The following is a 21,166-nucleotide window of genomic DNA, read 5'->3' on the forward strand; positions in this document are numbered from 1 at the left end:
AGCATATTTATATTAATTCATTTAATTCTCACAACTATTCTACAGGGTAAGTGTAGAAACTATTTATCTCTTTTGTACACAGAAGATGAATGAGGCACAAAATGCTTAAGAAAATTGGGCAAGGACACAAAGCAGTAAAACCAGAATTACCACTGACCCCAAATCACGGTTGGACCCCAAAGCCTAAGGAAGCATGTAGACTGAAAATTAGGAGATAGTCATTTTGGGCATTTAGGTAATTACTTCTGAAAATCAGCTTTTTGTGTGTTGTTGTTTGTGGTTTTGTTCTTGTCGTTTTAATCTCTAAAATCAGGTGGTATGATTGAATAATCCCAACTTTCCTTTCAACTCCAAAATTCTTGGATTCTAGGAATAATTGATGAAGAAAGGTGGAAAATGCTAAAACATTGAAAGCACAAAAAATATTTATTCATTTGAGAAGTAGGCAGGGTCCAAATGGAAAGCTTGAATTTTTACTGTAAATTGAAAATCAAAGAAGTTACCTACACTTAATTTTACTAGTCTCATAAGAATTTTATATAGTTAGAGACTGGATTGTAGGAATTACTGTTTCTCTTAAATTCTGTGCAGTGACCTAGGAAGTGTATGTTTTCTGTTGATCTTGGAGAATTGATTAAATCTGTGTTAGTATTTTTTCTAAAAGTTCTTCTCTAATGTTTTTGTATTGGTTCTGAATTTTTGAGATGGTGTTAACTGGTTCTTCTGAGTGAACTAAAGATCAATTTTATTTTCAGTTGGATATTTTTAGAACTATTCAGTGGATAGGGAGGTATAAATAAATATCCTTTTTCTGTGCAGAAGTTCCTTGGAGTTAAAGGAGTGCTGCTTTGCAAACTCAGTGTTTATAAAAGCTAACTGCAGAAGGTACTACCAGCCTAAACCATTTTCTTTCATTAGTATTAACTCTTTCCTTGGACCAGAAATATTTTCCTCATAACATCAATGCCTAGCAGTATGTTAAATTTCCTGAGGAACAATTCAAATGCTGATTGCTTTAAAACTGAATGGTGGAAAAGCAGTTCTCAGATGTGATGAGGAAGACTTTCAGGGAAGAAATAAGATTTTAATTAGATCAAAGATTCGAATAAGCTTTTGAGAAAGTGAAAGATGATTAAGATAGGTTAGAGTGACCAAAGCTATAAAGTCAGGAAATATATAATTGTATACCTTTCTTGTTGAGCATTTTTATATTTAATCCTAATATGCTTTGTGGTGGGTGTTTGCATTTACAGATGAGAAAAAGGGAAACCTAGGAATCCTAGGAAATACATTTGGTATATGGGAACTGATATATGTTTAGGACTTACGTGATACATATTGGATTCAAGTCGTTGAATACGCTTATCCTTTCCAGTTTTCTAATTATAATGAAGCTTGAGGCACTTGGTTTAGTTCCACATCAACACCTTTTTAGAAGAATTCCAGTCACCAAAAGTTTCATTTTCTGTTTAATTTTTATCATGGATAATTTCAAGCATACTCAGAATTGAAAGAATAACGTGGTGAACTCTAATGAGCCCATCACCCATCTTTGGTGATTACCACTTGTAACTGCCAAGGAGGTGTGTAGAAATTGGGACTTCTCCACCATTGACTTACTATGTAACATTGGTTAAGTTACCTCTTGAGATTGTTTTCAATTGTAAAATGGATATCTATCTCACTAAATACTGTACCTCATAGAATTGTGATGATTCAGTGACAAAATGAGTATAAAACATTTATCATAATACAGAGTTTGGCCTTTTGCTGGCACTCAGCAATTTTAGTTCCATTTCCCTTTTCATAGAAAAATGCAGTAAATAACCCCTGATTGTGCCCCACTTAAGACTTGAGGCTGGTGTTTCTTTTTTCTTTCTTTTTTTTTTTTTTTGCGGTACGCGGACCTCTTACTGTTGTGGCCTCTCCTGTTGCGGAGCGCAGGCCCAGCGGCCATGGCTCTCGGGCCTAGCCGATCCGCGGCATGTGGGATCTTCCCGGACCGGGGCACGAACCCGTGTCCCCTGCATCGGCAGGCGGACTCTCAACCACTGCGCCACCAGGGAAGCCCGAGGCTGGTGTTTCTTATACTATGTTTGCCCCACTCTAAAAGTTAAAAAGTCTCTAACAGTGAAATGAGTTGTGGTTCTATAACAGAGACTTCCTTAGACATACAACTTCCCAGGCTTCCTCCACACCGCCTCGTTCCCTTAGAAAAAGATTGTCCAATAGAAGTATAATGCAAGTTACATGTTTTGTTTAACCCAACATATCTAAAATATTACCATTTTAACGTGTTCAATATAAAAATTTTTGAGACGCTTTACATTCTTTATATTTGTTCCAAGGTTTCGCTATCTGGTGTGCATTTTACACTTGAAGTACATCTCAATTTGGACTAGACATATGAAATACTCAGTAACCAAATGTGGCTAGCATTTTACCTTATTAGACAGCACAGCCTTAGCATGTTCACGTTCTCCCTATACCAACATATAGAGAGTCATGGGAGAGAGACATGGAGAAGATAGGATTAGGATCCATAGTTTCCTCAAAGTTATTTGGTCAGTCTTCTAAAGATTCTTAATTGATTACTTCTTTGTTTTTATAGAGATATATCAGAAGCAATTCCAGATGATGATTATTTGTTAGCTCTGAAGTTATTAATGATAGTAATAAATTGAACTGTAATTTTAATTTGTCTATCAAATTAATTTTCTTATGTGATAGATATTTAGCATATATTAGGAAATAATGTAGTTATGGTGCTATCCTTAATGACGGTGTGTTTTTTGTTTTTTAAGATTGCAGCAAAAATTGGAGGTGATGCTGGTACATCACTGAATTCAAATGACTATGGTTATGGGGGACAGAAAAGACCTTTGGAAGATGGAGGTAAGTTATAGCCATAAATATTTTAAATTGTTTTACACAGAGTTTAGTTGAAGTGATTTTCAGTATTTTTCAGATGTTCTTTTTTTGAAACATTGCTTTTATCATAAGGTTCCTAAAATTGTAAGGGTTATATTGGACTCAAAAGGAGAGGGGGGAAAAGAGACCTAGACAAGGTAGGTAAAATTTGAGTTAACCAGCCAGTTTTGTCTTACTAGAGAACATCATTTTCCCTCTTTTAGGATTGTGCCAGATTGATAGTTTGCACAGACGACTTGTTAATATACTGAAGAAAACAAAAATACAAAATGTTTAGGAAACATTTCATGGGTTTTTCTCATCATACATGAATTAATCTGAGATGCTGTATTCTCATTACTTTGTTATTTCAGATTTCACTTTAAAGGTTGAAGTTGTTATAGTTTGCTACTTTAGTGTGTTGCAGGTTATACCATTTTTTGTTTGTTTTAGTACCTTGTTTTGTGTTTCAGGTTTAATTCAAAATGTGGCTTAAAACAGTAGATAAACAGTGCCTTGTATTTTTTAAAAACATAATTGTTGAACCTTCTGAACTTAGAAGTCTGCACATATTTTTTTGTTTTAGATTTGATGTATGAATTTTGATACATTTTCTTTTTGCCCTTTTTTTTTTAAAGGAGGATTCTGAATGAGCGTATAGAATGTATTTGTAGCTTTTGACCAGGAGTGCTTGGTTTCCTTTTATTTAAGTGTCTTTCACATTTATAGTGAGGTTTTAATATACAAAAAAAATGAGCTAATGATGCTTCAGATGTTGTATGTAATGTATTCTTTTTATTTTATGTGTAGATGGCTCTTGGACAAGTCCGAGCAGTACAACACACTGGGAGGGAATGCCCTCTCCTTTTAAAGGCAGGAATTTTTATTTATTACCTGTGTTCAGTATGTAAACGTGAAATAAACCAGTGGATTCTTAAATGGACACAAATATTTCTTGGATTATGTGTCTGAATTTTTGTTGCACAACATTCTGATGTTTAATCATTTAAGTTTGAAGGGGGGAGGAGAACGTAGTACTTTGAGCTGTAGGTTGTCTATTCTAAGGTACGCATTGTATTCATGTGTGTAAAGGATGTAGATAAAGATGAAGTCATGTAGTTGTTTGAGTTTCTTTTGAAGTTTATGCTGTGAAATGTTTGGTTAGGAACAGTAGAACAGTTTAGATTGAGATTGCCTTGCAATGTGATTTTTTACTTATTTTTCATAGCTTTGTGTTCACTGTCAGATACACTCAACTTTTGATATGTCAAATTTTCACATTTTGATAGGTTTTTTTCCTTCCAATCTTCAGTTCCTACAGTGGGAAGCATCATTAGACTTTAGCATGTGATGTTTTGCTAAGTAACGGACTAAATACTTTGTCTTGTATCATTCTAAAGTGCTTAACATACATTAAGGTCAGTGATTTGATTCCGTAAAAAAGAACTTTTTTTAATGTCTGTGCATCTTTTAAACATGAAGAGAATGAAAGAAATGCCGTTTTCTTTCGATCACTAAGTGTTTGGGTTGAGTTTTGGCAGTTTTGGTTCAAATGATAAACAATACCCTCAGCTATTTCAGTAAATGTTTATATTGGTATTCTTGATTGGGCATGGGGGAGCTAAGTCTTATGTTTGTACTTACTGGCAAAAAATTAAAAGACTCTTAATTTTACAGATCAGCCAGATGCTAAGAAAGTTGCTCCTCAAAATGACTGTAAGTATTTATTTTAAATTGGGTTAAAAGTTAAAGTAACTATGGATTTTAATATTAGGGCTTTGTTCCTATGTTTTGTTGGGTATCTTTGAAGTTAGTTGAAGGCCACAAATTATCTTTTTGTATGAATTTATTTCTAAAAATATACCTCCTATCTCCTAGTTCAATTATGGCCATGTATCAATATAATTTAAGATTTAGTTGCTAAGTCATTTTACATGTTCAATTTATTTTATAACTCTGTTTTTGAAGTACAGTTGTTATATATTTCATTATGGTTTATCATTGGATATTGAATGTAGTTCTTTGTGCTATGTAGTAAGAACTCATTGTTTATCCATTCTGTACATATTAGCTTATATCTGCTAACCCCAACTTCCCACTCCATCCCTCCCCCAGCCCAACACCACCCCCCACCACCTTAAGTCTGTTCTCTGTCCACTAGTCTGTTTCTGTTTCGTAGGTAGAATCATTTGTGTCAAATTTTAGATTCCGCATATAAGTGATATCATATATTTGTCTTTCTCTTTCTGACTTAGTATGGATATCTAGTTGCATCCATGTTGTTGCAAATGGCATTATTTCATTCTTTTTTATGGCTGAGTAGTATTCCATTGTATATATGTACCACATCTTCTTTATCCATTCATCTGTCAATGGACATTTAGGTTATTTCCATGTCTTGGCTATTGTGAATAGTGCTGCTATGAACATAGGGGTTATAGCTCCATTTCTTAATCTTTGCTTATGCTGCTTGAAAAAGGACAGTTTTTCTTTTATGCTATTGCCAATAATGTCTGCCATTTCACTGAGTTTCTTGCCCACTCTCAGTGTTAAGTATTCTGCATAAAATTTTTGTGCTCTTCAGGGTGTTGTCTGTGTGTCAGGGAAAGATTTTAGAATTGCTTAAAATGATTATATTGTTAAATATATGTCAATTAAATTAAATTCTCACTTTATTTAATTTTTTGGTAGCTTTCGGAACACAGTTACCACCGATGCATCAGCAGCAAAGGTATAGTCAAATAAAAGCTTTTCAAAGAGCACTTTGCAAGTTTTAGTTGAACTGTATATGAAACACAGCCAAGTTAGTATATAGTGAATATGTGTCTGCTTTTTTTTTTTTTTTTTTTTTGGTATATATGGTTCATTTCCCTTGACTCAAATAGGTGATAGCAAATGATCTGTTTTCTTGAGTGAGATACATTTGTAATTTGAAAGGATGGGTGGAATTAGCCACACTTTAGAAGAACTAAGCTGAATTAAAATAACTGTTAAAATGGTATCTCCTGAACTGCACCCCAACTCCTTTTTGTTCGTGCCTTCAGACTGTTCCATCCACCATACCTTCCTCACTTGATGTGTATGACCTTAATTAAGATACTGAGTTTAACTACTCAGGCCCCATATTTTGACTTTGAGTATTTTAAGTATGTGCCTAGAAATGTAGTTTAAGTTATTAGGAGCCATTAGGTTTCCATTTTTATGTTTACCTTTTATTTATAAACAAATTATCTATCTTTCTTTGAAGGAAAATGTTGGTTTCTGTTATTTCTTAGCAGGTCTGTAATGACAGAAGAATACAAAGTTCCAGATGGGATGGTTGGATTTAGTAAGTAATCTGATTTTTTTAAAGCTATGAAAAAACATAATCAAAACATACTTTAAAATCTTTCAGCAAATAATTTTCTTTTTTCTTACTAGTAATTGGCAGAGGAGGTGAACAGATCTCACGCATACAACAGGAATCTGGATGCAAAATACAGATAGCTCCTGGTAATGTTATTCTCTTGCTGTTATTTTTCAAAGTGACAAGAAAACTAGCATTTTTAAAGTTGCTAGTGAAAATGATTCTGTTAACATTTTCTTGGCCTAAGATTTTTGTTTGTTTTTAATTGTAGACAGTGGTGGCCTTCCAGAAAGGTCTTGTATGTTAACTGGAACCCCTGAGTCTGTCCAGTAAGTACGAAAATCATGTTCCAGCCCTTCCTTCCTACTGAAGGATATTGTCCCTGCAATTGAACTGACTTTCTCCTGCGCTATTCCTTTTCCCTTTTTTTAGAAAATTTCTAACAGCATATAAACATGCTTGAAAATCCCTCTAAACAGAAAACCATCCCTAAACCCCACATTTCTAATTCTCTGCTCTCTTTTACAAAAAAACTCCTTAAAAGGTGGTAGCTCTGCTTGAATCTTCAGCCTTGATTTCTTTCCCTAAATTCCAGATTCATATCCAGCTGCTTCCTTAGTATACTGTCCACTTGAATGTCTACTAGACATCTTTAAATGTTAAACTTCAAATTGTTAAAAACAGAATCATTGTTTTCCAGCCCATGCTTTTTCTTTTACTCAATCTAGTTCATCTCATTTCAGTGTATGAAAACTCTGTTTTAATACTTTATCTTTCTCTAAAGTCTCATTTATCCATAAGCATTTTTTCCTTCCCAGTTATTTGGAATTCAGCCTCTTCTTGCCACCTTCTGTACTGTCACCTTATCTATGACACCATTTGCCTATATTACCACAATGTGTCTCCATTCTTTTTAGCCTTGTCTAATTATAGTATAGCCATACCGATCCTTTTAAAATATGAATCAATTCATATCACTACTTTGCTCAAAGATCCTCTAATGCTTTCCCATTTAGAGTAGAAGTCAGTGTCTTTATTATGTCTTGGCTTACCTGCCACCTTTCTCACTTCATATTTTACCATTCTTCTCCCAACTCACTCTGTTCTAGCCCCATTTAGCCTCTTTTCTATTTTTTCAGCACACCAAGCGTGCTTCTCTTTAGAGTCCTTTGCGCTTTCTGTTTCTTCTCCCTGGAACATTTTTCCCCAGATATTTTCATAGTCACTCCTCTACTTCCTTCAGGTCTTGGTTCAAATGTCTCCTTATCAGTAAGGTCATTCATTATTCTTTTTTTTTTTTTTTTTTTTTGCCCTGCTATGCGGCTTCTGGGATCTTAGTTCCCCGACCAGGGATCGAACTTGAGCCTGCTTCAGTGGAAGCGCAGAGTCTTAACCACTGGACCGCCAGGGAATTGTTCATTCATATTTTGCATAAAATAGCATCCCTTCACATACATACACACAACCTGTCCTCCTTACCTTGTTTTGGTTTTCTTTATAGCACTTCACAAATGACATGTTTTTTCTTTAACCTGCTATTTTTACTTATTTAATGAAGTTAAGGCATGCCAGCAAGGACCTTGTCTTTTTATTTCATTGCTGTAACCCCATTACTTAGAATAGTACCTGGCATATAGTTGACATTTCTTAAGTATTTGTTGAATGAACAAATAAATTTTAACATGTGAGTAACCAAAGTAAAGGTTTTAAAAAGTAAACACATGGTTTATTTTTGGAAGAATGAGCTTTATTCTGAGATAACTTTAGAAATAGGGTGTGTCTTGGAAATTTTGGACTATTCTCAAAAATATTGATTATATATTGATACCTAGAAAATTTATTGTGTGGTTTCAGTCTTTGACACTCACGGCATTTTCTTTTAATTGTTAAAATTTAGTTTTAGGCCACCTTATCCTGAATTGGGATGGGAGGAGTACCTGATTATATTATTTTGTATTGGCTATTAATTTGTTAACAGATCAGCAAAACGGTTACTGGACCAGATTGTTGAAAAAGGAAGACCAGCCCCTGGCTTCCATCATGGTGATGGGCCAGGAAATGCGGTTCAAGAAATCATGATTCCAGCTAGCAAAGCAGGATTAGTCATTGGAAAGGGGGGAGAGACTATTAAACAACTTCAGGTATTTGTAAAATGATTACTTTTTGTCTGTTTTGAAGCCCGTTTCCTTCCTCTCCCCTCTTGTTAATACATCTGATTTCTGTGATTAACAGGAACGGGCTGGAGTTAAAATGGTTATGATCCAAGATGGACCTCAGAACACTGGTGCTGACAAACCTCTTAGGATTACAGGGGACCCATACAAAGTTCAAGTAAACTTAAGTTTATATTTTACAAAGAGGGATTTGGGGTGGATGGCAGAGGGGGAACACATGCATGAATAATTACAGCGTTTTGAGACACGATTCCTAAATTGGGTAATTTTTTCTACTTCAGCAAGCCAAGGAAATGGTGTTAGAATTAATTCGTGATCAAGGTGGTTTCAGAGAAGTTCGAAATGAGTATGGGTCAAGAATAGGAGGAAATGAAGGAATAGATGTAAGTAAAAATACCAATTTAGAAGTGGTTGAATGCTAGTCCATAAATAAAATAAGGCTTTTCCTGTTTTGTTTTACATAGCCTTCTCTAACATTGTACTGTCTTCCCCCTCACTTTCTACCTTACAATACAGAATGTGTACTTTGTATCTTGCCAACCTCTTTGATATAAATATAGTACTTCTATGGTTTGGGGCAGATTAATTTTTCAGGAAATGGCTTTCCTAATGCTTGGTCTTCTCTGCATAAGGTCCCCATTCCAAGATTTGCTGTTGGCATCGTAATAGGAAGAAATGGAGAGATGATTAAAAAAATACAAAATGATGCTGGTGTTCGAATTCAGTTTAAGCCAGGTGAGTACATATATTTATTTTCTAAGCGTTGGAGGCAGTTACTTTTGACACTAATTAATTTAATGCTAAATTAATCCAATTTGTTTCCTTTGTTTAAAGATGACGGAACGACACCAGATAGAATAGCACAAATAACAGGACCTCCAGACCGATGTCAACATGCTGCAGAAATTATTACAGACCTTCTCCGAAGTGTTCAGGTTTGACAGAATGTTAAATTTTCATTGTTTTGTTTCCATTTTAAAAATACTTTGCTTCATTAAATATGAAAGTCCCCCTCCATATTATTTTTATCAGAATCTGTTTGGTGATACTTCATTAATAGCTAGAAAGTTTAAATTGCTTTAAGATGAACATTTTGGAGCAGGACGGCAGCTACATAAGTGCACTGCTTTATTCACCACGGCATAAAAGGAATAAATGGTGGTGGTCATTTCTTGATTATTTGGGCCAAGGTGTGTCCCAACTTCTCTAAACTTCTCATTTAGGAAAATGAAAGTTAAGGGAAATAGATGTGTAATAATTTTACTGTGGAAAGAAGAGCATATTTCTGACTTTGTCTTTCTCCTCTTTTAGGCTGGTAATCCTGGTGGACCTGGACCTGGTGGTCGAGGAAGAGGTAGAGGTCAAGGCAACTGGAACATGGGACCACCTGGTGGACTACAGGAATTTAATTTCATTGTACCAACTGGAAAAACTGGATTAATAATAGGAAAAGGCAATGTATTTAAAACTATTACTGTGTGTTTAATAATTTAACGGTTCTGGATGCTATTTCTGTTGCTGTTGTAAATGAGTAGCAATAATTTTTTTTTGGCTGTGTTTTAGTAGAAAAGTGTTCTTACGCTGATAGTAACACCTAAAGCCTAAATGAAGGGCTTTATAAGTACTTAAGTCAAGAGTGGGATTTGAATCACATTGGCTTCTAGAGAAGGGAACCAACAGTATAATTATTAGTGTAAGAAATTTTTCTTCTGACCTAGAAAGTGGTTAGTGTTTTTGTTTATTTTGCTGTTTCCTGACATGTTTTTAAATTTTTGAATTTTTAAATCATTGTGTTAGTTTATATTTACATTGCTTAGAAAAGCAATTTCTTTGAAGCAAATATTTTGATGTTATAATTCATTTTAAGGTTGGGTGCAGACATACTAAGTTATGTCTTGAAACTTAAATGTGTGAAATGCTTCATATAATTTGATTTAAAGTGTAGAATAAATGGAAACTCCTAGTAGAATATAGGCAAATGGGTTACTGTCCATACCTTCCTTCTTAATTGTGACCAGTTTTTGAATAGCTTCTCTGTATCCTTTGAATCTTTAGAGAAATTACTGTGCTTTGATTTTAGGAGGTGAAACCATAAAAAGCATAAGCCAACAGTCTGGTGCAAGAATAGAACTTCAGAGAAATCCTCCACCTAATGCAGATCCTAATATGAAGTTATTTACAATTCGTGGCACTCCACAGCAAATAGACTATGCTCGGCAACTCATAGAAGAAAAGATTGGTGTGAGTATGCTTTAAACTTCCAATTGATAGCACAGATCCTGTTAGTTAAATAAGACAGTAATTCATGTGTTCCTATAAGTGCTGTACAGAAAAATGTTAATTTCTACTCTAAAATTATAGGTCTGGTCACATAATAGAAACATACAATATAGAAGAGATTTTCCAGCGATGAAAATAACCCAGTTAATACACAGTTACAGGTGTTCAGAACCTTGTACTTGAGGGTGGGTAAATAAGAGGATAGCATTACTTGAGTTACGGTATTAGGGTTGGTGGAAGATTGTGGAATATACCTAAAGGAGACAGTTAACAGGAAGTCACTATTTATTAAGGGCTTGCTTACCCAACTTTGGTGAAGCAAAGGTGAATCAGATGCCTGCCCCCTCAGTAAAGTAGAAATCTATAAATCCTAATTCTTAGACTGGCTGACAGTCGTCTGGGGAGTTTTAAAATGTCGAGCGCTTGGGTGCTTTACACCTTGACACATATAACGTACACAGTTCTGATTCAGAATGTCTGCAGTAGGACCCAGCATCTAATTTTAGAAGGATGTTCCAGGTGATTCTGATGCATGATCAAATTTGGAAATAGTGAGGAAATAGTGCTTTACTGTGTTTATCTTAGTATGAAGAATTAACGTGAACGAGCATCTTAAATTATTAATAGTAATTAGAGTATCTTAGGAAAGTTCTTCTTGATGTTTGCCATGCTGTGAATGAGGTGTTTCTCTCTGCTTGGGAAAACAAAAATAGATGTACAAAAGACACTTCAGAATACCTTATGGGGACTTCCCTGGTGGCGCAGTGGTTAAGAATCCACCTGCCAATGCAGGGGACCTGGGTTTGATCCCTGGTCCGGGAGGATCCCACATGCCGCGGAGCAACTAAGCCCGTGTGCCACAACTACTGAGTCTGCTCTCTAGAGCCCGTGAGCCATAACTACTGAGCCCACGTGCCACAACTACTGAAGCCTGTATGCCTAGAGCCCATGCTCTGCAACAAGAGAAACCACCGCAATGAGGAGCCTGCGCACCACAACGAAGAGTAGCTCCCGCTCACAGCAGCTAGAGAAAGCCCTCGTGTAGCAACGAAGACCCAACACGACCAAGATAGATAGATAGGTAGGTAGGTAGGATAGATAGACAGATTTATTTTAAAAAAAAAAAGAATACTTTATAAAAATATATACAAACATAAGTTCTGTGGTATGGAGAATAAGTATAATTGTTCAAAAAAATGAAGAAAATAATTGTTGGACTCAGTAATGGCAGGAATTGATGGCAGAAAAATGAATAGTGCATCTTGGTTTTGGATTTTGCTATCATCAGCATTGCTTCTGGATTGATGGACAGACTAGATAGGTTGTTCAAGAGAAGCTCTTAAGAAGTTCTTGGACTCTTGAGTCAGGCTATTTGGGTTCAAAATACTCTGAATCATTTACTGACTGTGTGACCTTGGGGGAAGATAATTACACTCTTTGCCTCTTTTTCATCTGAAAGTGAGGATAATCATACCTACCTTTTAGGGTTATAGGGATTAAATGTTTGAAGTATGTGTGTTTATCCCTTAAAAGAGTGCCTAGCACAAAGCCCTGTAAAAATGCTGCTACCTTTTTTCAGTAATCCTTTTTTTTACTATTTGGAAAGGAAAGGTTATGTATAATTGAAGTGAGGGATAATGACAGCAGTTAGAGACTTAAAGAGACAGGTTATTATGAAAGTCTTGAAGTTTGGCTTTATTGTAGTGAGAAAATTGACAACCATATATAGATTAAGCATTTTTGTCCAAATTGTCACATGGTGAGTATTAACTGCATGAAAGGAATATTTTATTTTAGAACAGTTAAATCTAGTGGTCCTTACAAGTTGGATTATCAAAGAAGAATCAACTAAGCATTGTTAATTATGATGTGGCATGAAATGGATACGAAATATCCTGATTTGTTAAATCAATTAAAAAGGGAATCTTCATGGTATTCAGAAAATTATGATAAAAAGGGTAAGGGAGGAAATGAATTAAATTATTGATTGAAATGGGGCTCAGTGACAGGAAGGCTGTGAGAAGGACTGGTTTGTTGAGTGAGAACTTGTTACATTATTGGGGAAGTATTCAATAGCCAGTTCACGATATGAGACCTAAGCAATTTGAGGACTGTATTGTCAGCATGGTTCTCTGATTACAATGTTAAGTAAATAGATGTAGAGTAGATGCAGAGAGAGAAGAGCTAGAGGTAAGAACTTGATATTTGATAAGCTTCCATGATTAAGATGATAAAGGGCTAGTAAAAGTAAAAATTGTACAAGGAAAGGGAAATAATGGAAAAGGGAATCGCCTGAAAAGAATAGAAGGTAAAGTTAATGTTTCAGTTCTTTGCTAATGCTGTTGATTTTAATTAATTTTACATGCCTTTCAGAAGTTTTGCAACATGAGTGAGGAAATGAAGAAAATCATAAATTTTAGATTGCTTGTGGTTAGGTAAAAGGGTAGAAATGGAAGGTTATTTGGCCTTTGAAATGTTTAACCATTACTGTCTTTCTGATTTTTGTTTGTCTTTTGCTTTTTTGCAGGGCCCAGTAAATCCTTTAGGGCCACCTGTACCCCATGGGCCCCATGGTGTCCCAGGCCCCCATGGGCCTCCCGGGCCCCCTGGGCCTGGAACTCCAATGGGACCATATAACCCTGCACCTTATAATCCGGGACCACCTGGCCCTGCTCCTCAGTAAGTTTTGAGTTTGGTTCTAGGCTTTTCCTCAAAGATTCTAGATTTTGGGAAACTATTTTAAAATTGATTTCTGTGTTTTCAGTGGTCCTCCAGCCCCTTATGCTCCCCAGGGGTGGGGAAATGCGTATCCACATTGGCAGCAACAGGCCCCTCCAGATCCAGGTAAAAGATGCTTATCATTTGGGTGTAATCTGTGTTTTTGTTTGCCACTCCTGTTACAGTTATAAATTTTCTAGTGTTGATTCTACATTGTGTGCATTTTCTGCACTTGTTTCACTCCTTCAGCAGAAGTGTTAGGTTCTGGTTCTACTACAGTGTATAAGACTGTTGTGAGTATGGTCTATTTTCGTAGGTCTTTTTCTACCTGCATTTGGCTTTCTCTACTTTAGAAGTGATATAGCAGAATGCTAAAAGCCAAGAGTATAGGAAGAAGTACAGTGTCTTAGGTTTTAGATGCTAGTGCCATCAAATGTATGTTAATTGTGACATCCATGAAAGAATAGTGTATATTTATTTATAAAATTGTGTGAGAGTCAGTTGGAGTGTTTAATCCTTGGGCATTAAACTTCCAAATTCTCAAATAAGATATGTAAGTTGCCTATTTTAGTATTTCTGATATAACTTCACATTAGTAAAAAGCAGGCCTGTATTAAATATCTGCATGTTGGAACTCTCAGATTAATTTAGTTAAATATTTTCTCTGTTCAGATGTGATTTTTATCTGTTACATTTTATTCTATCCTTGAATCTTTTCCCACCCTGTGGTTTTCTTTCCATCACAGTCAAAGAGCATTAATTGAAACCAGTAACTTTTATTTATGATCCCTTTTTTTTTCCTCACCTACTACATACCTCTTAGGCCTCTTTCACTGGAGTAGTTTCAAGGAAGGTACTGAATTAAGGATTCCTTTTCACACTAGTATACTTACTTTTTAGTTTAGTTTTTTGTGTGTGTGTGAGGTACGCGGGCCTCTCACTGTTGTGGCCTCTCCCGTTGCGGAGCACAGGCTCTGGCCACACAGGCTCAGCGGCCATGGCTCACGGGCCTAGCCGCTCTGCGGCACGCGGGATCTTCCCAGACTGGGGCACAAACCCGTGTCCCCTGCATCAGCAGGCGGACTCTCAACCACTGTGCCACCAGGGAAGCCCTATACTTACTTTCTAAAAAACTAAAATAATATAAATGAAATTGTTTTAGTGAATTTTTTTAAACATTTCTGGAGTTAAGGGTGGCCCTGTATTATAACATACCTTAATTTCATAGGAGGTATATGCTCTTTGGAACATGATGATACAACATGACAGTTACCAAATAACCACAACTCCCACACGTTAAAGAAGCTAAACTGTGTGCGCTAAGGTCTGAGTATGCAGCAACGAATTTACATTCTGTAGAAATGCATACTTAAAATGTTAGCAGTACTGTGCTAGAAGGACTTAAGAAGGGTCAAATATGATTTATTGTATAATAGTGTTTAAAGAATGGAAGGATTTTTCTTTCCCTCTTGTAAGCTAATTGGTATGGTGTTATTAAGCAGAAGAATCCCACCACTGAAGAGATTGAGAAAATTAAGGGGCAGATTTATATTGGGTAACTTGGATCTGCAGGATTGCACCTATTTGGATGCTCTGTTTGGGTAGGTAGTATGATTGAGAGAAATGATGGGAATAAGAAGTGGTCTCTGTTTCACAGTCTCATTTTCCCACTTGGGGTAGTGGTGAAGTCATCAGTGAAAGAATTGGTTAATGAATGTGGCTTTTAGCAATGCCTTTGGGAAAGAAATAACCCATTTTGCTAAAAGATAACAGCTAGGGTTAGATATTGCTTATATGTAGAAACCAAAGTGAAATTTTCATTACTTTGTATTAAACATCCTGGTATTTAAATGTGGCCCTATATTGACAGTAAAGTCTGTATTCTCTGAATTAAAATCTGTTTCTATAAAAAAATTACTGGGTGGTTAAAGATTTATGTAGTAGTCACATACTTAGAGTGAAACAGACTTGAATAAGTCCTAGTCATAACTTAACTAATTACGGGATAGTAAGCAAGTTTTGAACCTCTCTGTATCTGTTTTCGTATCTATAAAATGATAAGTAAATGAATGAATATAATAATGAATTTAGTAAGTTCTCAGTATGTATTAGTTATATGTAATTATGAGACTGGTTTTCATATATGGTCTACACATTTTAAGAGTGTAAGTATCAATTCCTAAAAGTCTGTTTTATCTCAGTTTCTCTATCTAGACGTGCTGTGTCATATTTGTATTAATTACTATACAGGTAATGATACTGTGTATTGGGACACATGTATTAATTTAGAAACTTAATGGAGAGTGGCATAATGCCTTATAATTGTATCACCTTAGACATTGGATCACTCTGGGAATCCTTACCCATTTTTTCTCAAACATCACTAACCTTTGTTTTATTAGGCAGCTGAGAATTGCTGCCCATTTGGGATGAAAGCTAAATAGATTACATATAGATATAGAATCTGGTTAAGGAAATTACATCTTTCTTCAGGATATAAACTAATAAAGATATACCTATAGTATCATATGATACACCCAGTATAAAAGACAGAATCAGTAAGAGGATTTCTGTTTCAGACTGAGAAGCCTCAAACTTTTAATGCATCAGTTGATTTTTATGAAGGATGAGTGAGGGACAGTCAAGTGCAGAGGAAGCATAACATGGTGAAACGCCCAAATATGAGCGTGATGACTTTTGAAAAGTACAACCAATTTACTGTGGCCAGAACTTGAATGTTGGAAAAATATTGACAGCAGGGAGAGGAGGCTGGAAGGGAAAGTATAAGCGAGGGTGTCCAAATATCTTGTTAAATATGTTGAATGATATTCTTTACTTAAAAGCTTTAATAGTCCCTAAAGACTCCAGGAAATAAATGAATTTCAAATAGGGCAGTGACATCAAGTTTATCTTTTAGGATAATCACTGAAATATGATGAGATGAAATATGGTGAATCTTTTTCTTTTTCCAAGGTTTTTAAGTTGTCTCTTCATTGAAAACAAGATAGGACAGAGTTCATAGTTGTAAAATAATTCTTTCTTGTACAGTTTAGTCCCTAGAATTCCTTTCCTTTAGTCATCTGCCACATAAAACTGTTGTGCTTGAGGCAAAACTGTTTTAGAAAAAGAAGGGCACAGGATGGTTTGAGACAAAGCATTGGATTTGGAACCAAAAGATCTTTATTCGTATTCCAACTCTGCCAGTCACTAGTTTTCTAGGAACTAGGAAAGTTACTTAATCTCTGAGCCTAAGTTTTCTATAATAAAAGCTAATGATGACAGTAAAAATAATAGAAGAATTTGAAAGTGTCCACTTACTGTTTTTTAATGTCCAGTTAATTTGGGGGTCTATATATTTGCTAGAGAGGTGTGTGTGTGATTGATTATGGACTTTAGATACAAATATAGAACTTGTGTTTATTCTAGCTAAAACAGGAACAGATCCAAATTCAGCAGCTTGGGCCGCTTATTATGCTCACTATTATCAACAACAAGCACAGCCACCGCCTGCAGCTCCTGCCGGTGCACCAACTACAACCCAAACCAATGGACAAGGTAACTATGGTAATTAAAGAATTTATTTTCTATGTGGAAGTGAAAACCTGTGTTTGGAATTATATATAAAGTATATCGGTGTATTACCCCCAAATTTATAATAATATTTAGTTAGCAGCTTCAGTAAGCAGCCTTTGCTTTTTAAAAACAAGTTACTTTGAAATAACTGCAAACTTTCATAAAAGTTGTAAGATACATTACAAGAACATCCAGATAATCTAGCTGTTGATGTTTATCTTCCCCCATTTGATCCATTACTCTGTCACACGTGTCCATATCCATTATCATTAGTCTTTTTCAGAACCATTAAGACCAGGCTATAGACATAATGCCCCATTACCCTTAAATACTTCTTTCTGTATTTCTCCAAAATTAACCATCACACGGCACTCTTTAATCAACGTTGATACATCTTACTATCCCCAAGGCACAGCCGTTACTGAGATTTCACCAGTTGTTCCAACAGCTTCTCATCAATCAAGAATAATTCCTGTCTTTTTCTTTCAAAAGAGTGCAGACCTTTTTTGAGATGTTTATGGATCAACCTAGGTCCCTTCAACCTTTCCTTATTAAGATGAGGTCACAGTCAGGGTTCCTGCTTACATTATGGCAAGAATACGTCAGAAATGAATGCTGTTCTCTTAGTGCATTACAATAGGGGTCGTATAATGTGGACCTGTTTTATCTCCAGAGGTGGTGACCGTGGTCACTCAGTCATGTTGATGTCTGCCAAGATTCTATACCATAAAATCACCATTTTTCTCTTTGAAATTAATACTGTCTATAGAGTTATACTGAGATTATACCACTATTCTGTTCTTTTTTTGGAGGGGGGCAGGACAAACAGGATAATTTTATTCTCATTTTTCCTTAAAATAAAGATACAGTAGAAGTTTTACAGTTCAATTTGATGAGATGTGATTTATAATCTTAACATTTTTTAAAAAACAAATGATAGCAAAAACAAAGAAATAGTACAAATTATAAAACTACTAGAGCAAAGAGAAAACTACCTTTCTGATCAAAACATGTACCACAGCTAAAGTTCCTTAGAAAACTTCCTAAGATTTCTAAGCTAAACTTTCTTAGGATTCTGTTCCTCATTGAAGGCCTTAGCCTTCATTGATAATAGCTGCCTGATTGAATTACAAATATGATAATTTCTCCTTTCGTCATTCATTCTGCATTTATTAGGTGGTATTTTACAATAGAAGAGGTTTCGTTTTTCTTTCTGTTTATTTCTGATGTCAGTATGGATTCCTGTTTTATTCAGTAAGTTATGTTTTTAACTTAACCAGATTGTCCTAGATTTGGTCAGTCAGGAGTAGCTTTAAGATGGCTCCTGTATCCTTTTGACATCCTACTTTCTTGCACAATAAGATGCTTATATTGTGCTTTTTGAGCTCCAGCCCTTGAATCAGCCATTTTTCCAATGATCCCTGATTTCTTTTAGTAGATGATGATATTTAGAAAACAGTCGTGTTCATTGCTGCTGAGGTGTTACTGCTACTAGCTCCTTTCAGTGTACAGAGCTAGGAAATGGATTTATGTACATGCATATCTACATACATATAAAAATACATAAATATCCATATGTGTATGTATTTTTAAAACTGTACATTCATATTACCTGCAGTTCCATTCCAGGGTTTCAAAGTTCTTTCTAGCTTTTCCCACTTTCCATGCTTATAAATGGTGAAAGACCTGGTATCGTCAGTGTGTTTTACTTGACTATTGAATTTACTTATATGCTCAGTGTAACTACTCTTCTAAATAAATAGACCATCTTCTCTGTACACTATCTCTGTACTCCCAGAGTCCTGTGTCTTTGGCACCAGCAAGGATGCCGCTATCACACAGCACTTCTCTCCTACCCTCATTTTCCATGACAGGCTACTCCCAACTCCTCTACACAAAAAACAGAAGGAAAGGGCCAAAATTGCTTTTTAAAAACCTTAATCATAATTTTTTATGTTTTTTTTAAATAAGGAGATCAACAGAATCCAGCTCCAGCTGGACAGGTTGATTATACCAAGGCTTGGGAAGAGTACTACAAGAAAATGGGTATGTTCTACATTTCTTTTTTAATACATTTTATTTAACTGAAACGTTTAGTAAATATCACACTAAAATGTTGAAGATTTTGATAAAAAGCATGTTTGTTCCATGTTTTTATTACCTTGGACTTCTTTCATCCAATAACTTTTAAAATCTTGAGGTATAGAACTATTGAACAAGAATGCATTCCAAAATCACTGAACTTTCAGACGTATCATGGTCATTACAAATAATAATTGTTAAATTTGTGGTTAAGAAATCTTTTTATTTCTAAGTGTATTTGTCAGCCATTTACTAATTGAAGCTAAAGGTTTCCCCACTGGCACATAGGACATTGAATATTACCTATACTTTTGTCAAAGATAAGTTACATGTCAGTAACCTAAATGGCACTGGTTAAATTATAGAGCACCAAGCAAAAATTGGTTGCATGTGATATTATTTGTGCTGCAAAATAACAGATAAGAAGTAACCTACAGGGCTTCCCTGGTGGCGCAGTGGTTGAGAGTCCGCCTGCCGATGCAGGGGACACGGGTTTGTGCCCCGGTCCGGGAAGATCCCACATGCCACGGAGCTGCTGGGCATGTGAGCCGTGGCCGCTGAGCCTGCGTGTCCAGAGCCTGTGCTCCGCGACAGGAGAGGCCACAACAGTGAGAGGCCCGCGTACCGCAAAAAAAAAAAAAGAAGTAACCTACAGTGACAGAGGAAGTTAATTACTTAAATAACATTTGCATTATGAAAAAGGAAAAACAGTCACCTAGAAGGGCTGTTTTCATTCAATAAATGTAGAGCATATACTATATGCCAAGCATAGGAATAGATACTGAGAATGTGACTGTGGGCATAACACTTAGGAGCCCTGCCCTTCTGGTTATTATATTCTAATGGAGAGTACAGTTGTCAGTCAAGTACTTTGCAAATATATTATTGCAAACTGCTGTGAATGAAAACTGTACAGTGGTCCCCCCCTTTTACATGGGGGATATGTTCCAAGTCCCGTCCCCACCATGGATGCCTGAAAGTGCGGATAGTACTGAACCTTATTTGTACTGTGCTTTTTACCTATATGTACATAACTATGATAAAGTTTATGAGTTAGGTACAGTAAGAGAGTAACAACATTAATAGAACAGTTACAACAGTATATTGAATGAAAGTTACATGAATGTGATCTCTCTCTCAAAATACCTTGTACAAATTTAATGCCTTTCCCATCTTAACTAAGCAGCTAATCACGTACCGTTGCTGTAACCTGCATATTGAGGTGGGACAGCAAAACTTGGATGAATTTCTTTTTCCTCTACCACAATTTCACAGAAGATTTGTTCTTACATAGATCTTAGCGACCTCAGTCAGCATACGATTTTTTTCTTTCCTTATTAAATGGAGAACTTCTAACTTTTTCACTTAAAGGAAAAGGCGTCTCTTTGTCCTATCCAAATTGCCAACATCACTATTCTTGGACTTCAGGGCCATTATTAAGTAAAATAAGGGTTACTTGGACACATAAGCACTGCAGTACCAGGACAGTCAATCTTTTAAGCAAGATGGCTGCTGAGTGACTAACTGGTGGGATATGCTAGACAAAGGGACAGTATGAGATTTCATCATGCTCCTCGGGATGGTGCGCAATCTAAAACTTACGAATTGTTCATTTAATATTTTCAGGCTACGGTTGACCACAGGTCACTTCACTGCAGAAAGCAAAACCGTGGATGGGATTCTTTCTGTTCACTGACACTTAGATGTGCACATTGGAAAACAGGTCACACGACTACAAAGTGGTGGAACCAGACTTTGAACTCTTAAGAGAGTCTAAGTCCCAAGCCTGTCTCCTGAATTTGCATTTTTCAGGAACCATTTCAAACCTGATGTTATACTTCCGGACAGACCGGGTTTTTTTCAGATGCTTATTCTCAGTCATTCAAAATTAACACACTTACACCATAGCCAGTTGTCACAAACAGAAGCTAATAAGATAATCTTGCTCATTCTTTACTGATACAGAAAGTATCTATAGGTGATAGTTTTGTCATAAGGTACAGTCTACTTGTGATTCTCAACGTAAATTTCAGTGTTCTTTGCCATAACACCATGTTTGAAGATCCTCCTAACCCCCACCTTC

At 35.9% G+C, this 21,166-nt stretch overlaps 2 protein-coding genes across 25 annotated transcripts in view; one reads left to right on the top strand and one right to left on the bottom strand.

Annotated features, from left to right (window-relative positions):
• LOC138842626 (uncharacterized) overlaps positions 1-1,337 on the bottom strand; it is a 31,064-nt gene extending 29,727 nt beyond the window's left edge. Inside the window, exon 1 of the mRNA XM_070045208.1 lies at positions 1,329-1,337. Within this exon, the coding sequence (XP_069901309.1) occupies positions 1,329-1,337 (9 nt within the window). The remainder of the gene's footprint in view (positions 1-1,328) is intronic.
• The window catches only part of FUBP1 (far upstream element binding protein 1), a 48,879-nt gene that overhangs the window by 3,658 nt on the left and 24,055 nt on the right, over positions 1-21,166 (top strand). For 10 of the 24 annotated variants that reach the window (XR_009564933.1, XR_009564932.1, XR_009564931.1 and 7 more), the window contains exons 2-19: positions 2,805-2,895; positions 3,721-3,783; positions 4,588-4,626; positions 5,602-5,641; positions 6,186-6,238; positions 6,331-6,402; positions 6,528-6,585; positions 8,235-8,397; positions 8,489-8,587; positions 8,712-8,813; positions 9,063-9,165; positions 9,265-9,365; positions 9,742-9,883; positions 10,511-10,671; positions 13,238-13,389; positions 13,475-13,554; positions 16,855-16,992; positions 18,973-19,047. Coding sequence is in view for 18 of the 24 variants with exons in the window: in XM_060303768.1 (XP_060159751.1) it covers positions 2,805-2,895; positions 3,721-3,783; positions 4,588-4,626; positions 5,602-5,641; positions 6,186-6,238; positions 6,331-6,402; positions 6,528-6,585; positions 8,235-8,397; positions 8,489-8,587; positions 8,712-8,813; positions 9,063-9,165; positions 9,265-9,365; positions 9,742-9,883; positions 10,511-10,671; positions 13,238-13,389; positions 13,475-13,554; positions 16,855-16,992; positions 18,973-19,047 (1,732 nt within the window). In the remaining 6 variants the exon portion in view is untranslated. Of the gene's footprint in view, positions 1-126; positions 236-2,804; positions 2,896-3,720; positions 3,784-4,587; positions 4,627-5,601; positions 5,642-6,185; positions 6,239-6,330; positions 6,403-6,527; positions 6,586-8,234; positions 8,398-8,488; positions 8,588-8,711; positions 8,814-9,062; positions 9,166-9,264; positions 9,366-9,741; positions 9,884-10,510; positions 10,672-13,237; positions 13,390-13,474; positions 13,555-16,854; positions 16,993-18,972; positions 19,048-21,166 lie in introns of those variants that run through there. The other 14 variants (XM_060303798.1, XM_060303850.1, XM_060303867.1 and 11 more) reach the window with 9 other exon arrangements.

The sequence above is a fragment of the Globicephala melas genome, chromosome 1 (genome assembly GCF_963455315.2).
Source record: "Globicephala melas chromosome 1, mGloMel1.2, whole genome shotgun sequence".
Classification (NCBI taxonomy): Eukaryota; Metazoa; Chordata; class Mammalia; order Artiodactyla; family Delphinidae; genus Globicephala; species Globicephala melas.